The sequence below is a fragment of the Tachysurus vachellii genome, chromosome 2 (genome assembly GCF_030014155.1).
Source record: "Tachysurus vachellii isolate PV-2020 chromosome 2, HZAU_Pvac_v1, whole genome shotgun sequence".
Taxonomy (NCBI): Eukaryota; Metazoa; Chordata; class Actinopteri; order Siluriformes; family Bagridae; genus Tachysurus; species Tachysurus vachellii.
Window position 1 is genome coordinate 15215778 of NC_083461.1, and position 13849 is coordinate 15229626.

The following is a 13849-nucleotide window of genomic DNA, read 5'->3' on the forward strand; positions in this document are numbered from 1 at the left end:
GAAAAGATTAAATCTACACAGTGGGTTTTGGGCGGGATTTAATGAATTCTTCAATTAATTTGTCTTTAACTGGAATAGATTTAAACTTTTAAACTTTTTACTTCAGCATGCATTAATGTCAAATAAATTTGACATAGGAATTTGACATTGTACTGTGTGTATATGTGTGTGTGTGTATATATATACATATATACATATCTATGTCTAGATGTCTAGGTAGTGGGGATGTGGTAGCTCAGTGGTTAAGGTGTTGGGCTACTGATCGGAAGGTCATGAGTTCGAACCCCAGGTCCACCAAGCTGCCACTGCTGGGCCCCTGAGCAAGGCCCTTAACCCTCAGTTGCTCAGTTGTAAGTCACTCTGGATAAGGGTGTATGCTAAATGCTGTAAATGTAAATGTAGATAGATAGATAGTTAGTTAGTTAGTTAGTTCTTAATAAGAACTCTCTTTATTATGTCTTTATTATTTTCATCCTCAGACATTTTATGTTACAACGAACAGCTTAAATATGCATAATATATTTATATATTTTTACATATAAGTTTCTTGACAGTGATGTTTTAATGTTTGAAAAAATTGATTTGCTGTTAATAAAAACTTGCTGGTTATAAAAACTCTATCTTAGTCATGTAATTACCTTGGTTAAAAATGTATAAATAAAAAACAAATCAAAATGTATAAATTTAAGCTTTAGATTTTTTTAATGAAAATCAGCAGATGCACACTGTTGGGATTCCAGTGTATAAGAGTTAACACAAGAAAATGATTTTTAATGGTAATTACCCGAATCGACTAATATGAAGAATAGAAGAGAACAACACAAACCTTACAGCGAAGTAGATGTTTTATTAATTGACACAGTTAATGGTTGTTATGATGACTGGACAACAGTATCTATGAAAAACAAATACCTTGGGAATTAAAAGCATTTTGTGCTGAATGGGAATATTACAACCGAGCGAGGATGTTCGGGTGCCTTTTTTTTAGGGGGCATTTGTCCCATTGTGCTGGGAATTCTTAGGACCAGATTGTCTTGTGCACAGATGTGTGTGTTCTTGTTATAAGGAAGCTGACACTATGAGCACCAATTTACTCTTCAATTGAATCTACTCACAGGTTAATTCCTGTCAGTGTGTATTTAAAACCTTATGTATAGATAATTCACCACACCTCGTCATGAAATAATTAATAATTATCCCTTTAAAGCACACATGCTTAGTTTGGCTTATTTGCAGGCTCTATATATGTGTAATGCTGATACACACAGCACCCTTGGGCTCTGAGATCTTCTATATGGGGCACAGTCAATGTTCTGCTTTGCTTTTTTTTTGTATATGTGCATTGATTTACTGCAGAGCTTCGTCAGTATCTCTGACATTCTCTCAAAATTCCTTCCACTTTTGTCTCTGTCCTTCCTGTATTTATTTTGTTAAGCTGTTTTCTCTATGCCTCTAAATGACCTATTTCCTAATCTTCTTAACAGTTTATCTTCCTCCTTTTTCCTTTGTTTCTTTTCAAAGTCAGAGAGAGAGAGAGAGAGAGAGAGAGAGAGAGAGAGAGAATCAAAGAACTTTGCTACAGTTGTCCACCTCAGGACCTCTTGAAATTATTCCCCATATTTGCATTTACTATCATCCATGATTCTAGTACACTTGACTAGATCTAGGATCTAGTACACTTGTCACTTAGCACAAAATAAATCAATTTATTAGCCATTTTTATAAAGTGTCCAGTTTTGGTATATATTAAATTGTACCACAGCAAAGCAAATTATAATTATGGAGCCTTAAACAAACTTTAATCATAATTACTCATATTTTTCTTTCAATGCAAGGTGTGATTTGCAGACAGTAGTATACAGTACCTCAACCCAACTACATCAGAGAGAGGGAGAGGGAGAGAGTGCATGTGAGGAGTGTTTGTGCTGCAGACACGTGAGCAACAGATTGACCCAAAAAAAAAAAGAGAAAAAACTCATGAAAATGTTCTGTGCCAGGAGTTAAGGAGCCTTTCTTCTGAAGAAGAATGAATGAATTGAAGGATGGTGTGTTGCTACTCCCCAACTCCCATGAAGCACCATACTTTTCTTTCTGAAGTGGAGGGGCAAATTAGCCTGAAGCATTTCTGCTATATTTGGAAAGCAGATAGAGAGAAAGAGAGAGTGAGAGCATTTATCTTCTCCCCATGTCTTTGCTATTCTCTCCCTTTTTCCCCAAGTAAATCAAGTCTCTCTTGGATTGGATGCCGATAACCTACAGGCAAAGTATTGATTAGATGTGGCTGGTGTTTTTAGGCTGTCTAAAGCTCAGCAGCATATGCTGTGGTCTTAGTAAAAGATGAAGGCCATACCAGGAGTCTTGTCCAGGTAGCCAGTGTGAGGTGTTTTTTTTTCTTTTACTTCTAAACAGTGTCTTGGAGCAGCACCATCCTTAAACCTCCTGCTGGTTAACAGATATATGGTGCTCTTTCATTTTTGCATTCTCTCTCTCTCTCTCTCTCTCTCTCTCTCTCTCTCTCTCTCTCTCTCTCTTTCTCTTTCTTTTGGTTCGCTTTTTGGTCTTATTGAACCGCATGGGGAGAAAAAGAGAACTGGAAAGAATTGATTTTCCTGTGGGCCATGTGTCGTGCTTTGCTCCTGTTCCCCTAGTGACCAAGTCTGGTACAGTGGAGGTGACTCTTGAATAATCAGTTCACAACCTTTTTTCCTTTTCAATTTGTAGATGTGTCTGTTGCTAATTATCTGTCCTGCTTATCAATTCTAGAATTTGACATCAGTGACCTTAAGAAATAACGGATTCCACAGTAGTCACTTGGAAATATTATGTCAAGTCAGATTTAAAGGATCACAAAAACACTGAGCTGCTGCTGTGGATTCAGTCCTCCTACTTAAGGGACACTGAAAATTTTTGTGCTTTTAATAAACAATTCTTCTGTCTACCTGGAAAAGAAACAGAAACAAAAGTTTTCTAACTCAGAAAGCATTAACAGTCCTTATAGAGGGACAAACAAAAAACGATGAATTCTGTATTTGTTAAGGTATTGTTATAACAACCACAGGCTTTGACCATAATTGTTTGACACTTTCAGATTTCAGAAAATAATGTGCTTTTAGTTGATTGTGAATCTGGAATGCCTGGAAATGGACAGGCTTGAGTAGTTGGGATTGACGTTTCTAAATGATTCCTTCTATTATACGTGTGAAATATATTATGATGCCAAAAAGGAGCATGGAAGCAAATCATAAAGTGTTGCTTCCTCACAGCTACATGGTCCTGGGTTTAATTGTGTTTTCTGGATTTAATTGTGTTATTGTGTTTCCTCTGTTTCCTCTCATCTCCTAAAAACATGCTTGTTGCTTGGTTTGCTAAATTGCCCCAAAATCCCACCTCACACCCAGCGTTCCAAGGATAGGAAGCGGATCCACATTGACCCTGACCAGTATAATGTGGTTACTGATGATGAATGAACAATGTAAAACTTTTAATTTAATGGAACAAGTGAAAGCAAAGCAAGATTTTTTTGTTTTTTACTGACCACCAAACAATCCCTTTGTTGAGAAATATTTTTTAAAACTCCAAAATATTGAGAAAATGCCAGCAGTGGTACAAATATGTCATTGGCATTCTGTTAGTTTCCACTGGAAAGCCTTTGAGCTCTACAGACTGCACTCAAAATATGGTTTTGGTTTTGTTCTTTCTTTCTCCTGCATACTGAAATGAAGCATCAGTTGTGTGGATTTTAGATGATTGCATTACTGTGACTGGTCAAACTGCGTGAGAGAATGGCAGCTGATATTTTACAAAATATTGAAAACCACTCAAATCTGCAATTTCTTTTTATTCTTGTTGTGTGAATTAAAGAAACTCATGTTACTGTATTTTATAAGAGATGAAGAATGTTTCCTGTCCTGTAAGTTTGCTGTAAGAGGAGTCGGTTTTCTGCTCTGACCGAATCATAGCTTACTTGGCTGTTGACAGTGAACAACACACACACCTACACACACACACACACACACACACACACCTATACACACACACACACACACACACACAGAAAGAGAGAGAGCACTGCCAAAGCACCAGAGCACATCACTGACTACATGCCCACATCCACCTCTGGCAACACTGACAGATTCTGCTTGTTTCAATAATTTTTTTTTTGTTAAGGCCTATTGTATTCGTTTTTTATTTATGTTAGTTGTGCTTTTTATTTTTTTTTTACAACGCATTCCTTGAGAGACAAGGGCTAGAGCAACCTGTCTCACATTGTAACTTGGGTACATGTGAGTGGAATGGCAGAGTTATTGTTGAGGGTATTTTTCATGAGGGGGATTTCTTGTGAAAACTTCCCTGTGAAGGTCATCCTCAGAGAGGATTAGCTAAAGTATTCATGCTTAAACTGAGTTGTAGTCATTTAAGGATATTGTGTTTTATCATTGCTCATGTCTTATTTCTTCATTTTATTATGTTTTTCTATACGACTATAACATGACTATATTGGTATTGTAATTATTGTTATATGGAAGAGGCAGCAACTAAAAGGTGTGTATAGCCATTGAGGGGATTTAATTAAATCTGATTTCCTTCTCAAAAAGCACTTGAGATATACTGTTATCCAAGATAATTGCTTGAAGCTATAGAGTTTGTAATTGTGCTTTTCCATACAGCTAGTCACATGGGAGCCTTTCGGTGTTGCTCTGAAGAACAATACAAAATGTATTTATGTTTTGAGACGGTAGAAACAAATGTCCACACAAAGTAACTGGTACATTCAGCTGACTGAAGGAATGAACCATCTTTTATTTTTTTAGTTCTCTTGATTTAATCTTTCTATTTTTTCTCATTTGTTCTAGTGAGAAGAGGAAGCTCCAGGTGAATATTGTAAGCCCAATTCAGTGCAGTATGAATGGTCGAAAGTGTACCATCGTGGTGGAGCCCAAGATCAACCAATCACAACCTGACTTCACCAAGAGTCGATCAGGCTACATACTTGCAGTGCCAGGCAACTAAACCACAGCCGCTGTCATCGAGTCCGGAATTTCAACATGTAAGCCATACTTTGTTGGCTAGAGAAAGAACTTTCTCCAAATCAGACATCTAGAGGTTAAAATCAATGTCCCTGATTTTCACATTTCTATTCAGTATAATCATAAAACACAGGATGAATAAAAGAAGTCCTAAGTGATTACATACACTACACTTAAGAAGTGCATCAGTGATGTCATGGTAGATTTATTTATTTGCACTTTCAGCCAAATAAAGGGACGAATATATTTTAAAAAGCCATATTTAAAAAAAAACGCAAAAAGAAACAAAGCGCACCAAGACAGTCATGATGGGGTGCCATCTTGGTCAAAATACAAGCCTTAGGAATATGCTAATAAGATGTAATATTTTGATAATGCTGGAAAGTGGGTTTTTTTTTTCTTTTTTTTTTCTTTTTTTTTTTATGGCTGTTATTCTTGTTTAAGGAGAATATAGCAGGTTTCTCCTTAAACAAGTTTTAATATAGCAGACATTTGGGACCTAGTGCGGCTAGAGTTTAGCTTTTTGTACATCACAGGTCTTAGTGGCCATATAGGAAATATTTAGGCTTATTCAGTGTATGTTTTGTAGAAGGATGTGTTGATCATATCCATAAACTTGCTGAGTGCTCAGAGAGGAGCATAAAAATCTCTCATAACTTAAATACTTGTCATGCATTTTTTCAGTCATGAAACTTGCAAGATGTTGTATGTTGATGTACAAGAAGAGAAAGTGAACCACAGTTTATATAAATTGTATATTGTTTATATACAGTCACTTTTGTGTAGGAAATTAAAACACGTTCTGCAGAGAACGTGAATATTTGCTTTTGTTTTCCAAAGAGCTGTTTTTTTTTTGTTTGTTGTTTGTTGTTTTAAATCGAAGGAAGCCACAGTGTTTGTTGCTTAGTTCTTAACCTGCTCACACTTGAAAATATAATAATGATCAAAGTTCTTCCTTGTGCAATATTAATTCAAAGCAAACATGTAGTGTGTTAGATCTCACTTTTCACATACAGTATACAAAGAAAGACACTGTTTCAAAGATCAGAATATTGCTGTTTGACAGCAAAGAACATTCCTTCTTTTTTTTTTGAAGAAGAAGAAGAAGAAAGTTTTTCCTCACAATCCACAATGTAACGCCTTCGATTATTCATATTAAATGCATTAGTATTGTATAGTTTTACTGTAAAGTCCCAGCATGTCTAACCTAGATTTTGAGGTGGCTGAGAATAGTAGTGATAAAGTACTGAAGAAATGTAATGCTGGTCATTCCAAGCTCCATATATCAGCTTTATAATTACTCTTTAATTATGAGGGGCTTGAAGGTCTAGCACATGTCTGTGGTATAATATACACTATGCTGATAATAACCTGGTCTTATTGTGCTGTAGCATTAAGCATCGCTAAATTTAGTGCCTTCTGTCAGTTACTTTATTAATATTTATAAGTGAATGTACAGGCTTGGAGCCAGCAGAGTTGTTGTGGCTTTGAAAGGAAAAGGCTAAATGTAAATTTCCATCATTAGTTCCTTTTTTCAGCCTACACGCTCTTGACTGTGCTTTGCTGCTCACATCCACTTTCGAAGGCTGGTTAATTTTTCTTAGATGGCTTTGCATATCATCACCTGTACTAGTTTCCACACTATTTATCCCCATACCATGCCAACCCTGTCATAAACAACACACGTTTCTGTCTGGTTTTAAGACAGCCCACTTTTAGCTTACAGATTCGTTATCAGACAGGTGCTACACACCAGGATAACTCCCTGCTCAGGAGCAAAGGACCAAGCTTTTATAGTGTGCTCTACATCAGTGCAGTATATACAATGCTCATTCAAGCATCCCACCATTTTGCATATTGAACATCAAAGAGGTTTATTTTTGCCTCTGATTTTATTCTTTGTATTTTTTTTTTTAGTTCTCTGTTTCTAATATCATTTTTGTAGAATCAGAATGGATATTGATTGAGAAATCTTGTACCACTTTCCAACACCTTGTTAAAGAGTTAAGATTGTAATTTTGCAAATTTTCTTATATTCACTCTTGAAATTTAGTCATGATATTCTCTTATTCTTGTTTATATGATCTTTGTTTCTGGGGTCTTCCTTAAGGTGAATTTCTGTGATTTGGTTCAATGCTGAAATCGTCTGAATGTTTGTCTCCTGTTCTAATCTGTATAATTTTGCTCTTCCACCTGATAATGTATGTGCCTAATTTTATATTTCATTTATTTAATTAATTCATTGCTTAATTTTGATACACAGATTTCCATCAAGTAAAGAGGGAACATTATGAATGTGTATTTTTTTTTGATGTTAGTCATAATTGGACATTGAACTGGGCTTTTGAATTGTATATTAGTGCTGGCTTTTCTTCAACACGTGACAACACATTTCATCATCCAAACTCTAAAGAAAAGACGTTTTTATTTTGTTAAGTAGCCGTAAATCAAAATGGCTTAAAAAAACAGAGACCTGCTCTATTTTGTTGCCTAATCTATAATAATAGTCAATTATTGGGTATAATCATATATGTTATACCAAATATCACTGCTCAATAAATATCCAGTACTTGATAAACTATGTTTGTATGTGTTGTGTAATGTGTTATTTTTCTTGGTGATAAATTCTTCAGGAACAAACAGTATGAATCACAATGACAGCACTATTGTTGGCTGATCATTTAGTATTCATTGTACATGTACTGATGGAACTTATTCTCACACATACAGAAACCCAGACTCATCTCATGCCGCTCTAACACCCACTTCAGTATGGGATTCATCCTGAATGCAGAGAAACCTGCATAATACACTGAATCAGTTTCAGTGCTGAACAGGCAACGCTTTAGTCATGTCAGGGCTTGAAAATCATTCTGTTCAGTCAACCGTGATACATTAATCATTACATTTTTATTGTCATTTTCTGTATTATATCTGTCAAAGGAAATAGGAAAGTGAAAATGAGTAATATGACTAAGATCAAGATGAGTTCATTTCTTGTGTCAGGAGTGATTTTTTGTGGAATAATCCCCCTGAGCTGACTGTGCACTACAACAAAACAAGCATCTGTAATGATTATAATAGAAACAAATGAGATTTTAGTTCACAATTTAAATTTTGAACTAATTTAAATTTAAAGAGCTGGATTAGTAAAAGAGTTGCTGAGACATCGTTAGCTATATAATGTACACAAAAAGACATTTTTCTCCCTAATTTTAAACCTCTTAAACCCGGGTCAGTGAAACGGCTTGGCACAGATACTTCGACTCCTGTGACATCATGAAATTTCCAAAAAAAAATGTCAGGGGCTCACAGACTTGTTCAATAGTGAAAGTTGTAGCATTGTATCATAGTGAGATTAAACTGGTCTAAAGTGGAATATTTATTTGGTTTTTAGAGAACCCTATAAATAAAGCAAGGCATTGGTCAATCTCTGTAAGAACAGCTTTGGGGATTCTAGTCCTAGAGAATTTGAGGAATAAGCACCATCTCTCTTCATAGCTCTCTTTCTTTAAATTGATAAATTATTGACCAATCTGTCTTTATGTCAGAGGCTTGACCTACTGTAATTTGGTCACTGGCTCTCCCCAATATATGGCAGTTCCTAGGGAGGTTAGGGCTAACACATGCTTCTCTGAGACATGTAAAGCCTTCCTATTGCATCTTTTTTGAACTGCTGCTCATAATGTGACACAATGCAGTGTAACACACTTAAAGCTAGGCACTACCTGCCCTCTTCTACATACATGAGCTCACATTGAATAGTGTCTCTGATTGACAAAGGAGATGGTAAATGCCATCTTTCCCAACGAGAAAGCACAGTCAGTTGGCTTCTAGCCACAGATAACTGGAACATCGTCTGCATCTAAACCCCTGTGAATCTCCGAACTACTGTGCAATCTCTTTTCCGTTGAGTTTAATGAAACAAATACATCTAGAAAAAATAATGACAGCCACACAGTTGTGCATCTTTAACGATCAGTGCATTTTTTTCCATCACAGTACAAAAATAAATAAAAATAAGCAGAACTGAACAGGGAAAAAAAACTATTACAGCAACAGCTTTTTCTTTTGTTCTTGTAACAGTTCAATACCCTGCCCACCCACCACGCAAGTACCAGCCCATGTTGTTTTCCCATCTTAAAAGCATTGCCTTGCATTGTCCCCAGCCCCCATAGGAAAAAAATACCTTACACACTCTTCTATACAAATGAACTCTCACTCTCACGCACACATGCAGTCATTGAGAGAGCCTTACATTTTTTGTGTTGAAACACTGTTTCTTTTTTTGTTCTACAAAGAAATATGACAAGATACTGTAGAAAATGGTAATTTTCTCGTTCCATCTTTTATACGTTTTAAGAAATGATGAGCTAGTGATGTACGGTGAGGGGAAAATGGCGCATTGTTGTGATTGGTGGTAAGTGATGGCAAGCAGGCATGAAGGGAACTCCCCTTTAATAGTCCAAGAGATTGGAAAGCCCCTTCAAATTTCTCCCCGAATAGGATCTGGAGAAAAGTGCAAGTCCGTATGGTGCTATTCCGCTTTAATATCTGGTCAACTCATTGCAAATTAACGACCACCTCTCGCATTCTCCTCTCGACTCCTGTATGCCCTCCTGTATGTCTGTAAGACACAGCATTGCAGCAGCAATGGCGCATATTCATACAGTCCCCCTTTCATCCATTCCATTCATCTTTAGGTCTCAGTTGTTAGGGTCAGCCTTCAGCCATCATAAAACAAGAAACAGCCAACATGGAACAACACACTGTACAGAGCTAAATGGTAATGTGTGCTTATATGATGAATAGCACTTTTTCTATGTCTGTAAAGAAATATTCTACTGTGAGAAAGCATGCGTAATTGATCACTGCTGAGATGTGTAAGATGAACTAATATCATGATGCAATTGCAGATTCCAAAATTACAGTGAGGTTTTCTGCTCTAATAGAGAAACTGTACCTGGTGACAAAGTCAGTTATCCATATTAAGAACTGATTCATGATATTATTTATTATGATGTTAATTCAGTATAAACACTGAATAGAATCTCATCTTTGATCAATTATTTTATTCATTAAATTGTGGATAAGAATCAAGCATATGTGACCATTTCCTTCATTTTTGGCTCGTAAGCCCATGGAGACTTTACATGACATAAAATGCCAGAGCTAGACTGCCTGTGAGTGATTATCTCTTCTACCTGTTGTTTTACTAAAAATGTGGAACATCTCAGCAGAGGAAGAATGGTCTCAGGTATTTATAGCTTAGGCTGAAACCAACAAAGTTCCTTGTTGCACTGATGAATACCCTTGGTGATACTCAGATTTGTTGCTGGTTAAAAATGAAGCTGAAGCTCTTCGATGGAATATCCTTAGCTAAATCCTTCAAAATGCATCACCCATAATCTTCATTTCCACCAAAGGTAAACAGGTTTACCAAAAAATCATCTACGTCTAAATGCTACATGTCAAAGTAGCCATTGTACTAGTCATTTATACAATACATTAATAAATTTTTTAATACAATGGATGTGCTAAGAGAATAAATAAACAACAATAAATTAAGACTGAATAGATATTCTTACTTAGAATTAATCAACTATTTCAAAGATTGCCCCTTTGGTGTATTTTTTAGACCTACATGATCTTCAACAAAGGTATGGCACTGCTTTTGCAAAATTTACATTAAGCTTTTTTTTTGTCTATATGGATCCTTGCCCAACTAGACAGTGACACAATGTGACACAAAACAACAAAAGATACTTTGTACAATCATGGCTCACTGTAGCAAGCATAGCTAAATAAACATACACTGTTTTTAAAAAATAAAACAAAACAAACAAAAAAAAAAACAGCATTCTCTAATTGGTTTTAAAGATTCGGTGGAATTAAATCAATAAAACATTTAACCCTCAAAACACCATATAAAATTGCATGGCACACATGCATTCAGTTACATTTCTGAGTAAAAAAAAAACCAAAAAAACAAAAAAACAAAAAAAAAAACATGAAAATCTATCATTGGATAGAGCCCCAGAGTTGCACTGCAGAGTAGAACTTAATTCCATATTGATGAAAATAATGTAGGCCTTTTACAGCAGTGTGCCTAACACCTTTCCAGCTTAACACCATTGTCTTTAAAACCCCCGTTCTGCAGCACTGCCACGATGTCAAAATTCATCCATAAAATATAGGGATCACTGGAGCCCCCTTTCTCCTTATTGTCATAAGACATATTTATACTTACTGCTACTAAGCCAATGTGTGTATTATTTAATAAGCATCCAACAATGTGGGTGTGATGTCCTCTGCCTCATAGTCACAGTCTTAGTCCTCGACACTGTTAAACAAAAGGCAGTGCACATATCCAGTACGCTGTGTCCATTCAGGCTTCTACACATTCATACTTGTAATTTGATGTCCCTACTCCTACTGTTTGTTGTTTTTGTGTTGTTGTTTTTTGATCTTCTTGATGTTTTTTGTGGGTGAATTTAAATATGGATCATACAAGACTACTTGGGTGCATCCAAGTCTGGCAAATCTGTCCTGAACTTTCATATATATCATATACAAACCTGGTGGAACTTTGAGATCCAATTGTTCTCAAAAGGGTCAATTTGTATAGATTTAATGTTTATTAAATGCATTCTATAATATAGAGACTGCTGTGTATTAAAACATTTGGAATCCCATTCAACAATACCAGACTAGGGTGCAATCCCATTTTATACTCTTCAGCGCTCCCTCACCGGTCTAGCCCAATGAGTAAACGGCTCCTCTCCTCTTCCTTCTGGCTCTCGTTCTTGAGGTCTGCAAACACCTGGGTGAAGTAGTGTGGGTCTGAGTTGATTTGCAGCATCTTGGCACTCATCAGGTTGATTATAGACAGGCAACGGTCCCAGAAGGTTTCCTTTGAGCTTTCCACCAGGAATGGCTTTAGAGGATAGGAGATTTCATTGCCCATGTAGGAGTAGGATAAGTAGAGACAGGTAAGAAGCACTGCCTGCAGCTCGTGTTCTGTTGCTAGTTCTGAAGAGACCACATCTCGACAGAGCATGTAAACAAAGACAACGTTTGCTGGGGTGATGAAACCTTGGTCCTGCCAGCCTTGCAGCAGCAGAGAACGGTCAACACTGCGCAGCCATAACACTGGGTCAGTAGGAGAAAGGTGCTTGAGGCGGTAGCACCTCCGACACAGGAATTCTCCAAGGCAGCGCAGCAGTTCGCTGGTCGAGGCCTGAACGATCACCCTCTTGGGTGTACCAGGAGCCACACTAGAATTGGACAAGGGTGCTTTCTTGACAGATGAGGCCACATTGTTAGAGCTCTTAGAGCCTTGATTGGATGGGCTTGACTGCTCCTGGGTGAATGTGGAGAGGTTGGCACAGGACTGTGACTTCTTCAGGTTTTCATTGTTCAGATGGGTGACATTGTTCTGGTATGTCGTATTGGGCTGCACTTTCTTAGAACCCTTTTTCTTGGTCGAAACAGCTACTATCCTCTTCCACGGTAACACGTTGATGAGCGAGTGACGCTTCAAATTCTTGTCTTTAGCATTCTTGCTGTTTTGAACAGCCGTGTAGGGGCCTACTGTGGCTGGACCATCTTCGAACAGGGCAGCCTTCCGGTAGCTGGGAGAGAGTGACAGGACGGTCCCCATGATACCAAAGATAGATCTGCGGAGTCCTCACAGAATATGAACAGAATATGCCTGGTACTGGAGCAGAGGAGCTTGCCTCAACACTTCCAAAAAGGGAGAGCCAGACACCAGGCTTAGTGTAAGGTCAGCATCAAAATATGAACTGGTGCTCAGCCGAGACAACAATGGTGTCTGGGTGGAGAATGGCTAATTGAGCTCTTTCCTTCTTCCAGAATTCTTTTACTCCACCCCCTGTAGGAAATGAAGTTTCAAGTTCATTAAGCATTTGCATATAAACTGTGTAATTATTATTTTTTAATGGAAGAATACTGTCATTGATACTGAATTAAGTTTTTTTCACATGTGAAGCTCATAGATTAAAAAAATAAATGAAAATAAATCAGATATTGTGCACATCCAGTAAATTCTGAAGCACAGTGCAAGTATACGTCATCAATGGATTGTTTTTGTCTTTGACAATACTGGTCCAAAGTGTGTAACAGATACCAAATCTAACAAACCATGCTTGGACAAAAAATACATTAAATAGCAAAGGGGTCAAATACTTGCTGACTCACTATGTATATGTCCTTTATTATTATTATTATTATTATTATTATTATTATTATTATTATTATTATTATTATTATTATTATTATATATTTATCCCAGCAAATTCTTTATCTTGGTATTTGTGCTGACATCTGCACCAAGAACAAATCCCTGTACCTGAACATTGTAATTTCAAATGCAAATCTATCTAGATAAGTAATTGATAAGCCTAAGAAATATTAAATGCTCTGCCAAACTATAAAATCCACCTATTATTATTATTATTATTATTATTATTATTATTATTATTATTATTATTATTATGTCAATAAATAGAGAAAAAATCTCATCATAAATTTGCCATCATAATAGAGGATCTGCTTTATCTGCCATGTTGTAGCCTATAGTTCACATGTACCTACTATATAAATCAGAAAGCAGTTTCAAGGATGAATACAAACCTGCAAAAGTCATAACTTGAACGTCAATTTCTGATAAAAAAAAGAATAGCTGTGTTACGTCTTATGGACAGCTGTTGACATTACAGATGGGAAAAATCCCAATGTACAATAAGCAAAATAATAATGCTGAATAGCGAGGGTAAAGCTGAAGATATGTGAGGAATCGA

At 36.6% G+C, this 13849-nt stretch overlaps 2 protein-coding genes across 2 annotated transcripts in view; one reads left to right on the forward strand and one right to left on the reverse strand.

Moving 5' to 3' along the window:
* The window catches only part of myo1d (myosin 1D), a 59335-nt gene extending 51730 nt beyond the window's left edge, over positions 1-7605 (forward strand). The window contains exon 22 of the mRNA XM_060858732.1: positions 4854-7605. Coding sequence (XP_060714715.1) covers positions 4854-5010 — 157 coding nt within the window. The 3' untranslated portion in view covers positions 5011-7605. The remainder of the gene's footprint in view (positions 1-4853) is intronic.
* Positions 7606-9132: 1527 nt separating this feature from the next.
* cdk5r1b (cyclin dependent kinase 5, regulatory subunit 1b (p35)) lies at positions 9133-12704 on the reverse strand. Its single transcript, XM_060890388.1, has one exon. The coding sequence runs from the start codon at positions 12688-12690 to the stop codon at positions 11776-11778; it is 915 nt and encodes a 304-aa protein (XP_060746371.1). The 5' UTR covers positions 12691-12704; the 3' UTR covers positions 9133-11775.
* Positions 12705-13849: the final 1145 nt, after the last annotated feature.